Here is a 17,265-nt window from a genome sequence, read left to right on the forward strand (position 1 = left end):
TATTGTGCGCTCAGCTTCATAGAGAAACATTCGAATTTTATGATTGGCGCATAGAGACATGCCAAAATTTTATTATCGATACGACTCTTTAATATTTGCGTGCGGAAAAAACCCTTGCTATTCACTTTCCGCATGCACCACCAGATTCATGCGTCCAAATCTAGTCTTTCGATTACAATGGTGCACCTGTCTCAGTGAAAAAGGTGGAGTATTTTGAAAGAAAAATTCCAAACATTCTTAAATTTTTTATTTTGAAGGAAAATCGATTAACTAAAATAAATAATGCATTAAATTGCTTGGTTCATGCATTATCAATTTTTTTAAAATTTTGTTGGGTTCCATGATTTTTATTGTCTGCTCTAAGGCCTTTATTGTGAGAAGAACTTGTAATTTTTAAATTTCCAATCCTCCAACTTCATTTTCAAATATATTTTTTCTTCAGCATTCGCAAAACTATCCTCAATAGAATTCATAGAGATTTTCCAAAGATCTGGAGCAGAGAATTTGAAAAACTTCTTAGCAATTTGAAATTCTTGAGAAAGAGAAGTGTTAAAAATTCCCTTATCGTCAGTCTGCAATGAAATGTTTTTATTAGTGAATATTATAGTGAGATAGAGCAGAGTCAGCAGGCGTCACAAAACACCTACTTGAAGACATTTGACTTTTCACATGAATGAAATAGGTTTCTAATTGGTTACGACTAGAATTATAGTGTAGCCAGTCCAATGGACTATGGGTATGATTCATTTATTGTTACATGTACTATGTACTTCCAGCAACTGATCAAACTATAGTGCTGACACTACTCTATTATTGAAATTGTACAGCAATTTGGGTCAATAGTTAATGAAAATCATAAAACAAACTCAGATATAGGTCGAATTTAAATTTTGGAAATCCTACCTACTATCTATCATTGTATATAGGTGATATCTATTATAAGGTATAGAATAATATAGTAGGATAAGGTACTACAAATTGAATATTCATCAGCACCATCAACGAAGAAATTACGATATTATCCAGAATTTCCCCCTTACAAATGAACTTCTCTCGGAAATATTTTGAACCAACTAAGGAAGGACAGATTGTTCGGTATAACTATTTGCTAGCGGGCACAAGGTTATTATGATTACTTCGAAACTTCAAAAATGCTTTTCATACAGTTTTCTGGCTGAACTAAACAATGAATAGTGATGAATTGAAGAGAAGAATGAGTATAAGTGGTATAGATAGTTACATACAACTTCAATTTAAACGTTTCATACTCTTTTTTCTTAGGAAAAGTTTCAAAAATGAGATCTAACTCGAATAATCTCAATTGAATACAACCTTTTACATATTCTAGTCTATTAATGAATACCTCCGAATATGGGAAAATTTTTTATTTATTGACATGGCATTAGAAAAATGTATATACATTCGAGTTCTTCTTTGAACTATAGAAGTATAGTTCAATGCTATTTTTAAATGAAAATTGCATAGGCAGGTGAGTATACACGAACAAGAGGAACAGTCATCGAAGACCGAGAGAAACCTTCTGAGAAGTGAGAAGGCCGTACAAAACACCGCCTGCATCGCTTGCGCTTTATCTCCTCGAACCTTCATACCTCCTACTCTGGGACATCGTCGGTACTGGCAGGAGAGTGTGTAGTTATTCGTTGCTTGCCCGAGAGATGTCGTCGTGGGCTGCGCATCTCTCGGGATTCCAATGCCAGTAACGACGACGCCCCAGTGAGAGTGGATGAGATACGAAGGCATATTCGAGGAAAGAGATACAGCGCAAGCGAGTTGTGAGGGCGGAAAATCAAGGCATATTGTGCCATCGGCGCGCTATCGCTGTGAAGCCGCGTGATCTGTGTCATTTCCTTCGTTGCACATAATTATAAAAAATTCTTTGACGACAACGTTCACTCACATCTGAAATGTGGGAAAATGGGGTTTGATATTATTACCGATTCGATTGTTCTCACCTTATACAGGGTTTTCCTGTATAAATTCCTAAATTGGAGTTACGAAGGAAATTAAAGATTCCTTGGATGATTTTAATAAAAGTTCTATAAACAACGCAAACGCTATGTTTTTGTGATACAGGGTGTTTCTTGTAGTCCTACTATTTTGTGATGTTTACACCAGTTTATCGAATCTTTATTAATTCTCGCTACAGATTGGGTGAAAAAGTACCAAAACTTATAATTCATTTATTCATCACAGATTACCAACTGGAACTCAATAGTAATTTGGATTACTAGAGAGTTGTTAGATATTTTTTCTCGAAATCGGTAGCAGATACGATAAAACTACAAGAAACCAAAAATAATAATGGACCAGATTTTCATTTTACAATTTTCTACTACTAGTGGTTCACCAAAAAAATGTTCTGAAGAAAAGAAGAGGACACTATTCCAGAAAAAATATCACCCTATAGATTTGCATTCAAAATTAGCATATCACATGATGAAAACTTCAGATCGAAATATCTATACAAAATTTAAGTTAAATATCTTGTGAAGGGCAGGAGCTATGAGAAAAAACACCTGTATCTCAAAAACAAAGCGTTTTTGGGCCCAAGTTATAGGCCGAGGAATCTGTTATTTTCGTTTGTACATCCAATTTAGGAACATCCTGTTTAGTCAATTCAAAACTGATGTCTTCACAAATAAATTGCAATTTGAATGAAACACATCAAATTATACAACATAGCACAGACAATTTTCAGTTCTTTGATAACTGCAGTATTGAAATTTCGTGACGAGAATGATACAAAAAACGAAAACAACGGGTATGTGAATACAGATGACGAATGCAAAAATCACAGATGGCAAAACAAGGGGTGACGCGGACAAAGCGGACAGATAAAGAAAAATAATAAACCTTGGACATAGACATGCTCGCAGGGAAATAAAAGTAATCATCTTGGAAGCGATAATAAACTCATATACACCCCTCTACTATACCTCTAATAAGATACTCATTTTTATAAATATCTGAAAAATGTTGTCCTGCAATTTATTTTAAAGGACAAAATTTTGTCCTGTAAAATAAATGGCGAATTATATGCCACATAAAAGTTACAAATATGAGAAAGAAAAATGTTCGAAAAATGCATGAAAATTGTCAAATATTGCGTTTTTAAATGTTAAAAACTTTTTTCAATTGATTTCAATAGATAATAATATAATACAGACCCATTTGTCAAATATGTCGAAACAGAAAAAAATTTCAGATATAGAATATACATAAATATGGTAAGTTGAAAATATTTTTCAATAATTTGATAGTTGAATTACATAAATATTGATAAAATATAATAAAGAGCATTTTATTACTTTTGTGTCTAGAAACAATCAGGTAGTGTTTCAAATGCTACAAAGTTAGTGTGCCTTCGATCATTGAGAGCATTTGTATTTGAAGGCTTAATTATACTAACATTTTCTGGCACCCCGTTCATTAAAAAAAAAATTATTCTACATAAAAGTTTGAAATCCAGGTTCTTTTGCAAATTGTATTCACACATTTTTGTGTTCAGACGGAAACACCTTCGACAATATTTATTGAATGAATAGAATTAGTCAATGGCAAACCATGAGTTTCAAATTCTCTAATACTTGAAGTACTGTGAGTGTAGCTATTAGAGCTGTTTTTTCACTTTGTATCATTGAAAACTGCTTTGGACTGACAGCCTCTGAATAATCAAAGTCACATAACACACTTCAATCAAGAAAGACATGAGTAATTTTTGTTGTGAACTCATGAAGTTCTTTTTAAATTGATAGTACTGTTATGTTTTTTGAAGTGTGCTGATAGTTAAACCAAAAGAATGTCAAGTTTTTGATTATGAAAAATAAAGAGTCTAATTCTCTTAATACATATTTTTTTATTGGAATGAGAACTGTGAATATTTTAAATTTGCTGCTGTTAAATGTCCTTATCTCATAATGACTTTCTTTGAAATATTTTATTCATTAGGTACCCTACTAAAAAATATTGCATTTACTGCATCCCAAGATCAGAATCTGGGTCATAAATTTACAAGTGCAAAAATTTGTTTTCTATTTCTTCTTAGGATAATTTCTCCTCTTTGAATTTGACTAGACTTACATTTAAAGAAAATGGTAAATTATCCTTTATCCATTCTTGAACGTGATGGTTTTCATAAATATCTACTGTTCCAGTTACTATATTTGAAGTGAGGCAGATCTCTGTAAAGTAATTAATATAATTTTTTTTTTAGCAAATAGTAATAATAGGTATACCTGTTGGCAGTCTGAGTTCCTTAAGTAAATTCCAGTTCTGTATACAACCATTATAGTTTGGATGTAAATAACAAGCATGCCCTATTCTTTCTGGTCTAAATTCAAGTATTTCATGAATTTCTTTTGAATTTACTACTTCTCCACAGTGAATTGTAGTAAAAAGGTTGTTGTTCCTTCCCCTTTCGAAGAGATGTTTTAAGTCATGAAATGACCCATGAATAGGGTTTCCACTAAGATCTATTCCTGAAATTTAACATTTTTTATTGTAATTATAAATACATAGATTTAGCAAATTCAATTATTTATTTGAATTTTAAAATAAAATTTCTGTTTCTCTACATATACAGCAAGAATGTATGAATCAAATACAAAATTAATATTAGTACCTTTGATAATATCAGGATATTCTGATTGCTTTTTCAATATCAAATTTAAGTTATTTGTACACTCTTCTAAACTATGCTGCCTGTTTAACGATAGGATTAATTTAACTAATATTCTATTTGTTGAATCTTGAATTGCCTTAATGACAGATTCAATATAGTTTTCAGCACTCATTCCCTCTTCATTTCTTGGAGTGGTCCTGAGTTCCAAGTAGATAACATTGTCTGCAGCAAACTCTTTGATTAGGTTCAATGTTGCTAAATAAACTGTTTGTGAAGATGAAGTAGCTTTGTGGGCAATGGCAAATGTTTTAAAGACATTTTCAAGGTTTCTCTGTCCGATCGGAATATTTCGTAACTTTTGATAATTGCATATATCTGAATATGGACAACCAAGGAGAGGCAGAATTTTATCACTCAATGAACCATTAAGATGGGCATGCAGTTCCTGAAAAAATATTATTCAAATTGCTATAAATCAATGAGTTAAATTTTTTTTGATCCTTCAATATATTCTTCACGTTATTTCGGCAGTAATTAAATTCTAATATGTGCATATATGTGTGTACTATCCAAAAAAGTTGAATTTCGATATCTTACTATTTTAGGTAGAGAAAGACAAAAATCTTCAAATGATGAATCCATATTGGGTAATATTGTTCAGGAAATACAGCCAAGGCATTCAATTAAAGCTGGAAATGCCAAATTATGCATCCCATCAACTAAGTACCTATTCTAAAAATCATAAATATTTTTACTTTTTTATATATGTTTTCATTTCGAACTTAATCTTAGCTGTCTAGATAGATCTTATCATCTTGGATTTCTTGATTCAGAAAACGCTGTTACAGCTCTCTCACAACTCAGAATGGACATGAGAAATGAGAATTTAAATTTTTTAAATAATAAATAACATAACCACAATCCACACACAAGCATAGAGATAGAATTATATTATTCGACGTCTATGGCCTTGTTATGGTGGATTTACGCACCGTACCTAAGAACTAATGGTGGATTTATGCACCAGTCCTAAGAACTAAGACTAAACCTAAGAACTTAGAACTAAGAATTGAACGCTAACAAATCAATAACGGCGTTTATGCACGTCTCCTAAGAACTAAGAACTAACACTAGCAGGCCAACTATTAACTAAGAACAAAGGGCTCAGGTAAAATATAGAAGTCCGCGTGCGCCGCATGATGTGTTGCCTGTAGAGTTTCGATTTACAAACATTTATCCAGCAGCCATCTTTCTTTTTGCCTCCTAATTGCTCTCAGAACCCTCCTATGTGTGTCCATATATTTATTTTCATCTTTGTTTCTGTGCTGTCTTCTCTCTTCCATTAGTTCCAAGATTGTATCCGTCATCCATTCCTGTCTTCTGGTCATCCTATCGGGTTTCAATTCTTCTTGCGTGATTGAAGTTATAGAAACCTTCATTTCAATCCAAAGTTCTTCTATTTCGGTTTTATGATCCGTAGTTTCCGATATAGTTTTGAACTGCTTTTAAATTTATCCTTGGTCTGCAGGAATATACTATCTTCCTTAAGTTTGCGCACGTCCGCACTTCACAGAGGTGGTCTTTTCGCTATTTTCTTTAGTCGTAGTCTATCTAGTACGAGCTAGCAAAAGGTTGTGATCTGATGGGATGTCCGCTCCTGGGTACGTTTTGCAAGATATAACCGAATTGCGATATCTTCTATTTATCATCACAAAGTCTATTTGATTTCTTACGATTCTGTGTTTATTATTAGCTGGAGATTCCCATGTGTACAGTCTCCTGGCAGGAAGTTTAAAGAACGTATTTATGATTGTAAGGTCCATTTCCTGACAAAACTCTATCAATCTTTCTCCTCTCTCATTCCTTATTCCCAACCCGAAATCACCCACCAACTGTTATACCATTCCTTCCCCAACTTTGGCATTCATATCGCCCAGAATGAAGTTGACTTCTTCCTTCTTTCTGTGTTTGAGAGATGTCTTTATCTGTTCGTAGATCTCTTCGATCTCTGCTTCATAACTGCCAGAAGTCGGTGCATATGTCTGAATAATATTGAGTCGAATGGTTTTGCGATGATCTTGATTAAAGCAATTTTACTTGAAATAGGGATGAATCCTTTTACGGAATCATTGGTTTCTCCATTAACAATAATTGCTACTCCATTTTTATTTCTAAAAGTATCGTCTCCCGAGAAATATACATGGTGTTCGTCTATGGAGCAGTGTCCAGTGTTTGGCAATCTTGTCTCACTACAACCCAGTATGCTGATTTGGAGTAGTTTAATCTGTTCCACTATTGGCACGACAAGGGCCTTAATATGAAAAAAGTAGCGAAGGACCGAAAATTGAAATTTGTGGAGAAATGATTTCTGCCTACCTTGGTAAAGTCCATGAAATGTCCTTGGCTGATAGATCTTCGCCGTCGAACGGGTGGTAGACGGAACACTCAATCTCGCACAACCGAAGAAACGGTATTGTTCTTGAAAATAGAGTCGACTCGAAAATGTTTATGAAAAAGAAAATATTGCGTTTAACACAACGAAAGAGCGAGTGGAAAATCTGTATGAAAATGTCCATATGCACGGACGGGTCTTGAATGAATCCTCGCGCATCTGGCATCTATCAAATCTCCAGCATATGTTTTCCCGCGGTACATTTAAATGAATGATATTCTCTGAATTAGGAAAACAATGAATTTATTAATAATAAAAGGAAAACAAAGAAAATAAGATGAGTTGACTAGTTGCAGTAACATAACCGCTCACCTAAAATAGAATATTTTACACGAAAAAAAGAGTTGACAAAAAAAAAACAAAAAAATTATTGAAGTGGTAAAGGGCATAACTTAACCACCGGCCTCTGCAGTATACCTTGAGTTGTACGGACACTAGCTACTCGAGCTATTTTATCAGCACCATGGTGCAATTTTTCGATTCGTCCTAAACGCCAGCGCAATGGAGGAAGCTGATCATCTTTGATAAGTACGAGTGTACCTATTGAGAGACAATCGGTGGTTTTATCGAACCACTTCTTACGTTGTTGTAACGTGTTTAAATATTCCAAGTGCCACCGTTTCCAAAAATCTTGGTGGATATGCGTCAAAAGCTGCCAACGTGAAAGTCTTCCCATTGAAAGGTGTGATAAGTCCGGTTCAGGTAACGCAGTCAATGGCGCTAAGGTGAGAAAATGTCCCGGCGTTAACGCCGATATGTCATTCGGGTCATTACTAAGTGGACAAAGCGGGCGCGAGTTGAGAAGAGCTTCTATTTGCGTAAGTACTGTGTAAAATTCCTCATAAGTAAGAATTTGATCACCTATGATTCGAAGCAAGTGCGATTTAACGGATTTTATTCCGGATTCCCAAAGTCCTCCAAAATGTGGACCAGAAGGGGGATTAAAGCTCCATTTTATTTGTTCCTCAATCAGCGCATTTTGCATATAGTTTGAGAGCTCTCGATATGCTCCTTTGAAGTTCGTTCCGCCGTCACTAAATATATGATTGCATCGTCCTCGTCGAGCAATGAATCGACGTAATGCAGCGAGAAAGGCGTTGGACGTGAGATCTGAGACGAGTTCTAAATGTAATGCCTTTGTTGTAAAACATACAAACAGGCATATGTACGACTTGAACGATTTAGAACCGCGAGTTCGAGACATAGTTGTTTGAAATGGCCCACCATAGTCTACACCTACACATTGAAAAGGCTTGAGCTGATTCACTCTTAGAGAGGGCAAATTACTCATTAAAGGCTGAGAAGCCTTTGGTTTCACCCTGAAACAGGTATGACAACGAGAATTAACTTTATTTATCGCTCTTCGAGCGGACAATATCCAAACTTGTTGAGTAAGGAGAAATTGTAGAGTTTGGGCACCTGGATGATGGTAAACTCTATGGAAATGCTGAATTATAAGTTCAGTGAGTCGATGAGAAGACGGAAGAAGGGCTGGGTGTTTATGGTCATACGAAAGACCAGAAAATGAAAGTCTGCCGCCCACCCTGAGAACACCATCCTCGCCAATGAAAAGATTCAACTTACGAAGACCCTTCGAAATAGGTTTTTCATTCTGAATATTAGCAATATCTGCCTGAAACACAGATTGCTGTACTTGCTTGATGATGAAGGTGAAAGCATGTTTGAGGTCCATCGATGATACAATTCCATTTATACGAGACTTGGAGTTTTTCAGGTTATGAACGAATCTGAAAACGTAAACCACTATACGCTGAATCTTGGACAACGACGAGAACTTCGAAAGCAACTCAGGTACAAATTGCGAGCAGACAAATGTGGGCAAAGAAATGTGACGCTCTTCCTCCCTCACGAGATTCTGATCACTTTCCATTTCTCTGCGATCGAAAGTGGTTTCCTCTGAACGGAGCCAGTATGGTCCCGCCCACCATAATGTACAATTCAGAAGTTCAACTGGCGTCAAACCACGTGAAGCACAATCAGCGGGGTTATCCCTAGATTTGACATGATACCAGAGTTCTGGCGAAACCAATTCCTGAATCTGAGTCGTTCGATTACTGACGAACGATTTCCATCGATGAGGGGAGGATCTGATCCATGTCAGAGCGACTGTGGAATCGGACCAGGCAAAAACTTTGCTTATCTGAAAGGCGGATGAATAGATCGAGAGAACTAAGGAAATGAGTTTAGACAAGAGAAGACAGGCGCAGAGTTCCAATCTAGGAATTGAAATTCTCTTTACCGGAGAAACCTTCGATTTGCCACATACGAATGATGTACCAACAGATCCGTTGGGATAGAAAAATCTAAGGTAAATGACAGCAGCATAACCTCGTTCACTACTGTCTCCGAAGCCATGGAGTTCGCATCGTGAATAGGAACCTGATGCCAACAGTCTAGGAATTTTGAGCTTTGCTAGTTCGTGCAATTCAGATTTGCACTGATTCCAGCGATTGTTTACCTCCACTGGGAGAGAATCATCCCATTGCAAGCCTAAAGTCCAGAGATGCTGGATTAAGTGCTTTGCAAGAAAAGTAAATGGGGCAAGAAATCCGAGAGGGTCAAAAATACGTGAGAGATCAGACAGGATAGATCGTTTTGAGCAGACCTCACCAGATGACTTCACTGAGTAAGAAAATTCATCCAATGAAGGAAACCATTTCAAACCAAGAATCTTAATGGCAGAGTCGGCATCAAAGTTTATGGAATGCTGATGTTGGTGGTCTAAAGGAACACGCGAAAGTAATTCATGGCTATTGCTACACCACTTACGAAGCTCAAACCCACCACATTCCAACAATGATATCAACTCATCCACCAAAACTTTGGCCTGTTCGAGATCATCACAGCCAGTGACAATATCGTCCACGTAAATATCCCTGAGCAGGATTTTGGAAGCATTTGGGAAAGAGGCTCCTTCGTCCTCAGCTAGTTGAGACAAAGTTCTAAGAGCAAGAAAAGGAGCAGGCGCAACTCCGTAGGTAACAGTGTTTAATCGATATGCACCGATAGGCTCTGACGGAGAAAACCTCCAAAGAATTCTTTGGTAATCACGATGTGAGGGCTGAATCAAGATTTGACGATACATCTGTTTTATATCGGCCGTGAAAACGAAAGTGTGGACACGAAAATTCAACAGAATTACAAAAATATCCTTCTGTAATTTAGGACCAATCAAGAGAGCATCATTCAAGGACAATTTACCTGGAAGGTGAGCTGATAGGTCGAACACTACTCGTAACTTAGTCGACGCACTATCAGGCTTGATGATACAATGATGAGGGATATAGAAATTATTTTCAGTTTCGACATCGGTGATTACTGACGACATATGATTACTACTCAAATAATCTTTCATGAAATGACAATACTCCTGGTAAACTTCTGGAGTTCTTATAAGTCTACGTTCGAGCGACAGAAAACGACGCAGAGCTAAAGAATATGTATCCCCAAAACAAACGCATTTGCCACTTTCAAATGGCAATGCAACCGTGTATCGTCCCGAAGCATCTCTCGAATGACCTTCAACAAAGAGTTGTTCAAAGAGGTTCCCAGAACCTCTTTAATGTGGAATTCAAAGAAGAATCACATAAAGACAAATGAAATGAATTCATTGAGCGACTAGGAGACTGAATTTGTCCCATGAAAACCCAACCGAAAACAGTTTCTAGGGCTGTAGGTTCCGAACCGTTGCCTTTGATTCGACCGTCCTTGAGTACAAGTGGGAAAATATCTGCACCAAGAAGAATGTCCACAGAATGTGGAGTAGAAAATTCAGGATCTGCTAATTTTTTGTTGGAGATGCATTTCCAATTGGAAAATTGGACTAAAGAGGTCGGCATTTGTGTACAAATTTTTGGGAGAACTGCAGCGTCAAAGGTGAAAGATGGATTGATCTGACCTGTAGGGCGAATAGAGCAGACAGTGCTACCAGAAGCAGTAGATGAACTTTCCCCTATGCCAGTAATTGAAAGTGCAGTCTTTGAAATTTGCAATCCTAACTTATTAACACAAGATTGGGATATGATATTAATTTGAGAACCGGCGTCTAATAAAACTCGAACTTTCTGAAAGTTACCCCAAGCGTCTTGGATGTCTACTTGAGCAGTAGCCAATAAAACTGTGGAGTTGGCAGGCAAAAGATTCACTGAGTTGGAATGCGAAAAATAAGAGGTTTGACTCTGCGATTGGCATGATTCGTTCTGAGGTACATCGTCTGATGGACTGCGCATGTGCAATAAAGAATGATGTTTTTTATTACAGGTTCGACATGTTGATTTCGAGGAACAGTTATTTAATTGATGCCCAGAATGAAGGCAATTGATGCACCAATTCTTATCTTTGACAATTTTGAAACGATCTGAGGCAGTTTTTCCCAAAAACGAAGGACAGTTGTAAATATTATGAGATGACTTGCAATAATTACAGCTAATGCCTTTTTTATCTGAATTATTTTTCGACTGAACTAAAAGAGCGGAATTTCGTTTACTTGAAGTATTATTGAATTTTGAAGTTCGAGAATCAGAAAACTGTTGAGATTTTGAAGGAACAGAAAGAGCCACTGATTCTAGAGCTACACATTGATCAGTTAAGAAAGTTTGCAAATTGATAAATGAAGGAATGTCTGTTGAGCATTCCTGTAATTCGAATCGTTTAATGGTGGCTGTGTCTAATTTTTGAATGAGCAGATGAAATAAAACAAAGTCCCACTGATCAGTAGGCAGACCTAAGTTTTTCAACACAGCTAAATTTTCCGAAAATACCTCCAGAATCCGTCTAAGTCCGGATGCCGACTCACTGTGAAGTTTTGAAATATTATAAATTTCATTCCAACATGTATTAGCTAAGAGGCGTCTATTTTGATATCTATCAGTTAGAGTTTGAAAGGCGTTTTCATAATTTTGAGCGGTCAAAGGAAAACCTTTGAGCAAATTAAGAGCTTGAGAAGAAAGTGAACTTAATAGATATTGAAATTTTTCGATTTGACTCAAATTAGAATTCTCGTGAACTAAGCTTTTGAATAAGTCATAAAACGTTGGCCATTCCTTATAATTACCATCAAAAATAGGTAAAACGATTTTACGAAGTTTAACACTTGGCGATTTTGATATACGATTGGTCTCAGGTATAACGACAGGAAACAAATTCACGTAGATCGTTTTGATTGTGAAATAATTATCGGTAAACGCAGCTCTAACTGATTTTTCGGCGTTGTAATCTGGTTCATCTGAATTTGCTAAAAGTACTATGATAGCACTGTGCAGAGTTTGAAATTCGCTGTGAATTTCTTCCAGACTTTCGTATCTTAAACGAAATCGTACGTGGAGACTTTGATCAGTTACCGCAGCCTGAGCTAAAACCAAAATTTCCTCGATGTCATCAATGAGAACTTGACGTCGTGCTTTATTCTGTTTCACTTTAGAATTCATTGTGAGTGGAATGAACTGTTCTACGATTCAAAGTATACTGCAGTTATAATGTTAGGTCGAAAGTTTATTTTGAAAAGTTTTTCAAATTGAACGAAAATGAAAATATCAATAACAAAGTATGGACACTATATATCGATAAATGTTCAAACAAGAACAATACCTGACAGAAAGAGCGAAAATATAGAAATAGAGAAACGAAATAATCGAAAGTAAACAATCATGAAATTGTTTACGAAAAGTCAGGTTATTGTTATTGTTCGACAATGAGAGGTTATCCACTGAAAATACGTCGTCTATGGTTGAGAAGACGCTGAATGTCAACACACTGCGCTTATCAGTTTTTTATGAGCAGAACAATATGGAAATGAAATGAATTAAATTCAGAGTTTCCTAACCAAAAGAATTTAGAAATAAGGTTCAAATATTCGGCTCGATTGGACCAATATGGCACGACAAGGGCCTTAATATGAAAAAAGTAGCGAAGGACCGAAAATTGAAATTTGTGGAGAAATGATTTCTGCCTACCTTGGTAAAGTCCATGAAATGTCCTTGGCTGATAGATCTTCGCCGTCGAACGGGTGGTAGACGGAACACTCAATCTCGCACAACCGAAGAAACGGTATTGTTCTTGAAAATAGAGTCGACTCGAAAATGTTTATGAAAAAGAAAATATTGCGTTTAACACAACGAAAGAGCGAGTGGAAAATCTGTATGAAAATGTCCATATGCACGGACGGGTCTTGAATGAATCCTCGCGCATCTGGCATCTATCAAATCTCCAGCATATGTTTTCCCGCGGTACATTTAAATGAATGATATTCTCTGAATTAGGAAAACAATGAATTTATTAATAATAAAAGGAAAACAAAGAAAATAAGATGAGTTGACTAGTTGCAGTAACAACTATATTTGCAGCTTTTCCTGCTTGGTACATTCTCCGTACATTCCATGTACCAATTCTTCTTTCGTGGTTCAATCTGAAGACATCTCTTCGACACCGGGGGATTCTTAGCACCCTCTCCCCACTTAAGGGGTACCCGGGACTGAGGGCCATTGCTTGGTTTTGTTCGTCCATTATGATGTCTTGGAAAAGATATTTGAGTCAGGTAGTTTCGCGTTGCTTTCCTGACAGTCAGGACGGCAAAATAAAATTTCGGCGCCCTTCCTTATAGGCAATACTCAACAAAAAAAAACTGTTTTTGGATATTGTTAGAATATTGTAGCTTTGGTTTTGTATGACCAAAGATGTGAAAATTATCACGTATCACGCATTCACTAGAGGTCTGATCAGTTCCCTATTTGTTATTAACGTAAATAACTAGATCGCTTATTTTTATTGATGAGTAAATTATGTGAGTTGATCCGGCAGTTTTGAATATTGTATCCAAAATCAACAATCCTCGTTGCGTCAACTGATGGTTCCCTGAGGATTAGCATCATCATTGAGAGCTAAGGTATCTACTGAGTCAGATCACTCAGATCCTTGGTTATTTTCACAGCGAAGAATTATCAAAAAACATTATTTTAAGCAGAAAATATCTAAATCATGTACCACTTTTGATGTAAGGTAAGGTCTTTGTGTAACTATACAATATTGAATTGGACGTTTCGGAGAGATTCTCCTTTTTCAGTAGGGCCGCTCGTCCACGGAGCAACTGGTTTCTGACTGTTTTAATATCTTCGTCACTTGCCAGTTTCTTATGCGTCTCCGCGTGTTGATTCAAATTGTATCTCGTACACGGACGTACCAGTCACGGATCGGTAGCGTACGTGTAAGTGATAAGTCGCCAAGAGACTAGCACTGTCGGTCGCCAAGGGATATTTTGTATGGATATCTCACACAAAAATATGAATGAACAAAGTTTGAACGTAAAATTCGTCCAGGAAGTGGAAAAATTTCCTTTTTTTTACAATTATAAATTATCGCAATACTCCAGAAAAGACAAAACAGAAGGGGCATGGAATAAAATAGGAAAAGAAATGAATATGACAGGTAGGTATATAGTATATTAAGTTACATCTTTGTATTTTTATCATATATGTTAATTGCCTATATATAAAGCCCGACTGGAGAAAAATTGAAAGACATTTCAGAGACCCCAAAAAAAAACTAAAGAATTTAGACATGTCAGGTTCTACACTCAAATTTTGTATTTTTTTGAAGAAAAAAACACATGGTTATTTATAACAAGTTTTATTGTTGTCTATATAGGTAACAAATATCAAATATTAGGAAATTTTTATTTTTAAGTTACAAATTTCCATTGCCATGGAAGTTGTGCACGCGGGGTCAAAAAGTAATTTGCTAAATAATCTCTCAAATTAAGTGCTTTTGAACGATTATCGATATGAAAGAGTGCATTTTCTTGCTGCATTTGTTGATTTATGGCAAAATCTCCGATTATAATAGTACAAAATAGCCATCTCATCTAAATCATCCATAATTTATCACAACACACACCCAAAAAGTACTTTGCTAATATAAACTAACGGATACTGATATTTTTCTAATAACATTTGCGTCGATACGTGTACGAGAAATGAGTACCCAACTGGTTTGTTACTACGGTATTAAAACAGTTTAATCAGAAACCAGTTGCTCCGTGGACGAGGGGCCTAAAAATTACCAATTTGATAGTTTACAATATGAAACGAATTAATCAAAATTGAAGGCTCAATTTTAATTGGTGAACGTTTACAAATTTTTATTATTATATCCAGTTTGAAGATAATACAATAAATTTCCTTTTTCGGCAACCGTCCGGGAAGTGAGCACTTTCTCTGAGAAAGTAACATTTCACGTTAGAAGAAAACAATCGATGTGAAATGGAAACTTTGCCGTCTTGTTCTGGATTCAACAAAATGAATTTAAATATACCAGGCATTTCAAACAAATTGAATCCTTCCAACATTAATAATTGCTCGAATTTTAATATAAATAAGAATTAGAATGTTTCTGCTAATATGTGGTAGATATTTTTTCTTCTGTTTAATTTAAATAAGAATTAAAATGAATATAAAACAAATGTGTGGTCTCATTGATTTGTTATTCTACACGGTTGCCGAAAAAATATTGTACGCAACACGCCCGAAAATGGTTTTTTTGGACTCACAGACTAGTATTACAGTTTGAATTTGAATTATATTATAGAATCATTACAATACCTTTTTTCGAGACTTGAAATTCGCAAAATCATTAGTTATATCATAGTACGAAATCTTATATTTTACAAAGTGTTTCGAAATTGTTCATGCATAGATCTTGACATATTGAGTATTTGGCTCTGTATAGGACTACATGTATTTCGATTTTTGTTGAATATTTAAATTTTTCTTCAATTTTTCGAAATTCTAACTTTATGTGAGTATCATATTTTTTTTGAATTATGTGAATCAAAATAAAAATTATTAAGCTGAATCTGCCGCCTCTTAGAATTTGCTGCCCTAGTCTTCAGCTTGCTATTGATTCCGCCACTGTTACAGAATGATTTCGAAGTCAATGAAGGAACTTACCTTCAATTTGAATTCCTGAAATCCAAAGACACAAATATTGAATATTGAAAATTCAATTGAATATCGAATAATTCAACGCCGCTTCTACTTGGAGTTCAGACGCTGTCGGAGTACCGCTCCTAACTTGGAGACCGTAGTGTCCTAGTGTCCTAGGTGCCAGTTTTGGTCCACCCTAAGTATTTAATTTCCTCGGTACCACCCATATCTGGGAGGCTTTCCCCTATCCGCCACCTGGGGAAGCGCCCAAGGGGGAACTAACAACCACCCACGGGTTTGTAACATTATCAAACGGTTGTAATAATAATTCAACTGAATTATTGTAGGTACCTGGGATTAGTTTTCTTTTTTGTAATGTTTTTTGCAAAATTTTATGATGAATTATCAAATGATTACATTGAAGGATAGAATGGCAGGAAGATGGTTGGATCGAATTATAGTTTACGGAATAACCTTAATCCCAATCGCTGTTTTGGAGTCCATAAGTGAAATAACGTAATAACATCCGGGAAATACAGAAAGGTTGAAAATAAGCTAAACACTACTTGAAAAGTGATGATTTAGTCAATGAACTGGTTAGAGACAACTCTATTAAGAGGCTGTTGATAAAGAGGTGCATTATTATAATATTAATTTATATTGGAGAATTTTTGTGTAAAAGCTTTAGAGAATAAGCTAAAAAAGAATATGGGAAGCAGGGGGGGTGAAACCGCTAGTGCTAACATTGGCAACAGATGTGACGTTACAATCACTCAGCATACACGGTATATATATCACGATCTAAAAATTTTATTCTCATAATAAGCCAATCAGTGTTTGAGTTTTCCAATATGATTTTATAACCAACAATAAATTATGTTTGTAATTGTAATTCTTGTATGGCAGCAGTGAACAGATAAAGTTGTTTTTATTGTCGCTTATCACAAGTTCTGTTTCAGGTTTCAGGTAAGGTCAGGTAATCCATGAGAAACTAAATTTAGAACATAATAGGACTGGGCTGGGTTTGTATTTCAATGTTCTAATATTATCTGAAATCCTTACTTGTGATTATAATAATCCTTCAAAACCAATTAGATTAAAGTTAAGTTCTGTTCCTCTGCCTTCACTGAAATATCAAATTTATCATCATCATCCCTATGTTTCCAGAACTTCCCCAAATGTTTCTTGTATGGAAAATATTAATGATTCTTACAATAACCATCTACGAGATCCAG

General features: G+C 35.7%; 2 protein-coding genes across 2 annotated transcripts; both read right to left on the reverse strand.

Annotated features, from left to right (window-relative positions):
- Positions 1–232: 232 nt before the first annotated feature.
- Positions 233–5,567, reverse strand: LOC123688781 (adenosine deaminase-like protein). The gene is made up of 5 exons (XM_045627445.1): positions 5,240–5,567; positions 4,643–5,087; positions 4,257–4,499; positions 4,102–4,202; positions 233–572 (listed from the first exon to the last, which is right to left on the reverse strand). Exons 1-5 carry the CDS (start codon positions 5,282–5,284, stop codon positions 369–371), a joined length of 1,038 nt encoding a protein of 345 aa, XP_045483401.1. The 5' UTR covers positions 5,285–5,567; the 3' UTR covers positions 233–368.
- Positions 5,568–7,461: 1,894 nt separating this feature from the next.
- LOC123689000 lies at positions 7,462–10,443 on the reverse strand. Its single transcript, XM_045627784.1, has one exon. The coding sequence runs from the start codon at positions 10,441–10,443 to the stop codon at positions 7,462–7,464; it is 2,982 nt and encodes a 993-aa protein (XP_045483740.1).
- Between the last annotated feature and the right edge of the window lie 6,822 nt (positions 10,444–17,265).

The sequence above is a fragment of the Harmonia axyridis genome, chromosome 1, assembly GCF_914767665.1.
Source record: "Harmonia axyridis chromosome 1, icHarAxyr1.1, whole genome shotgun sequence".
NCBI lineage: Eukaryota > Metazoa > Arthropoda > Insecta > Coleoptera > Coccinellidae > Harmonia > Harmonia axyridis.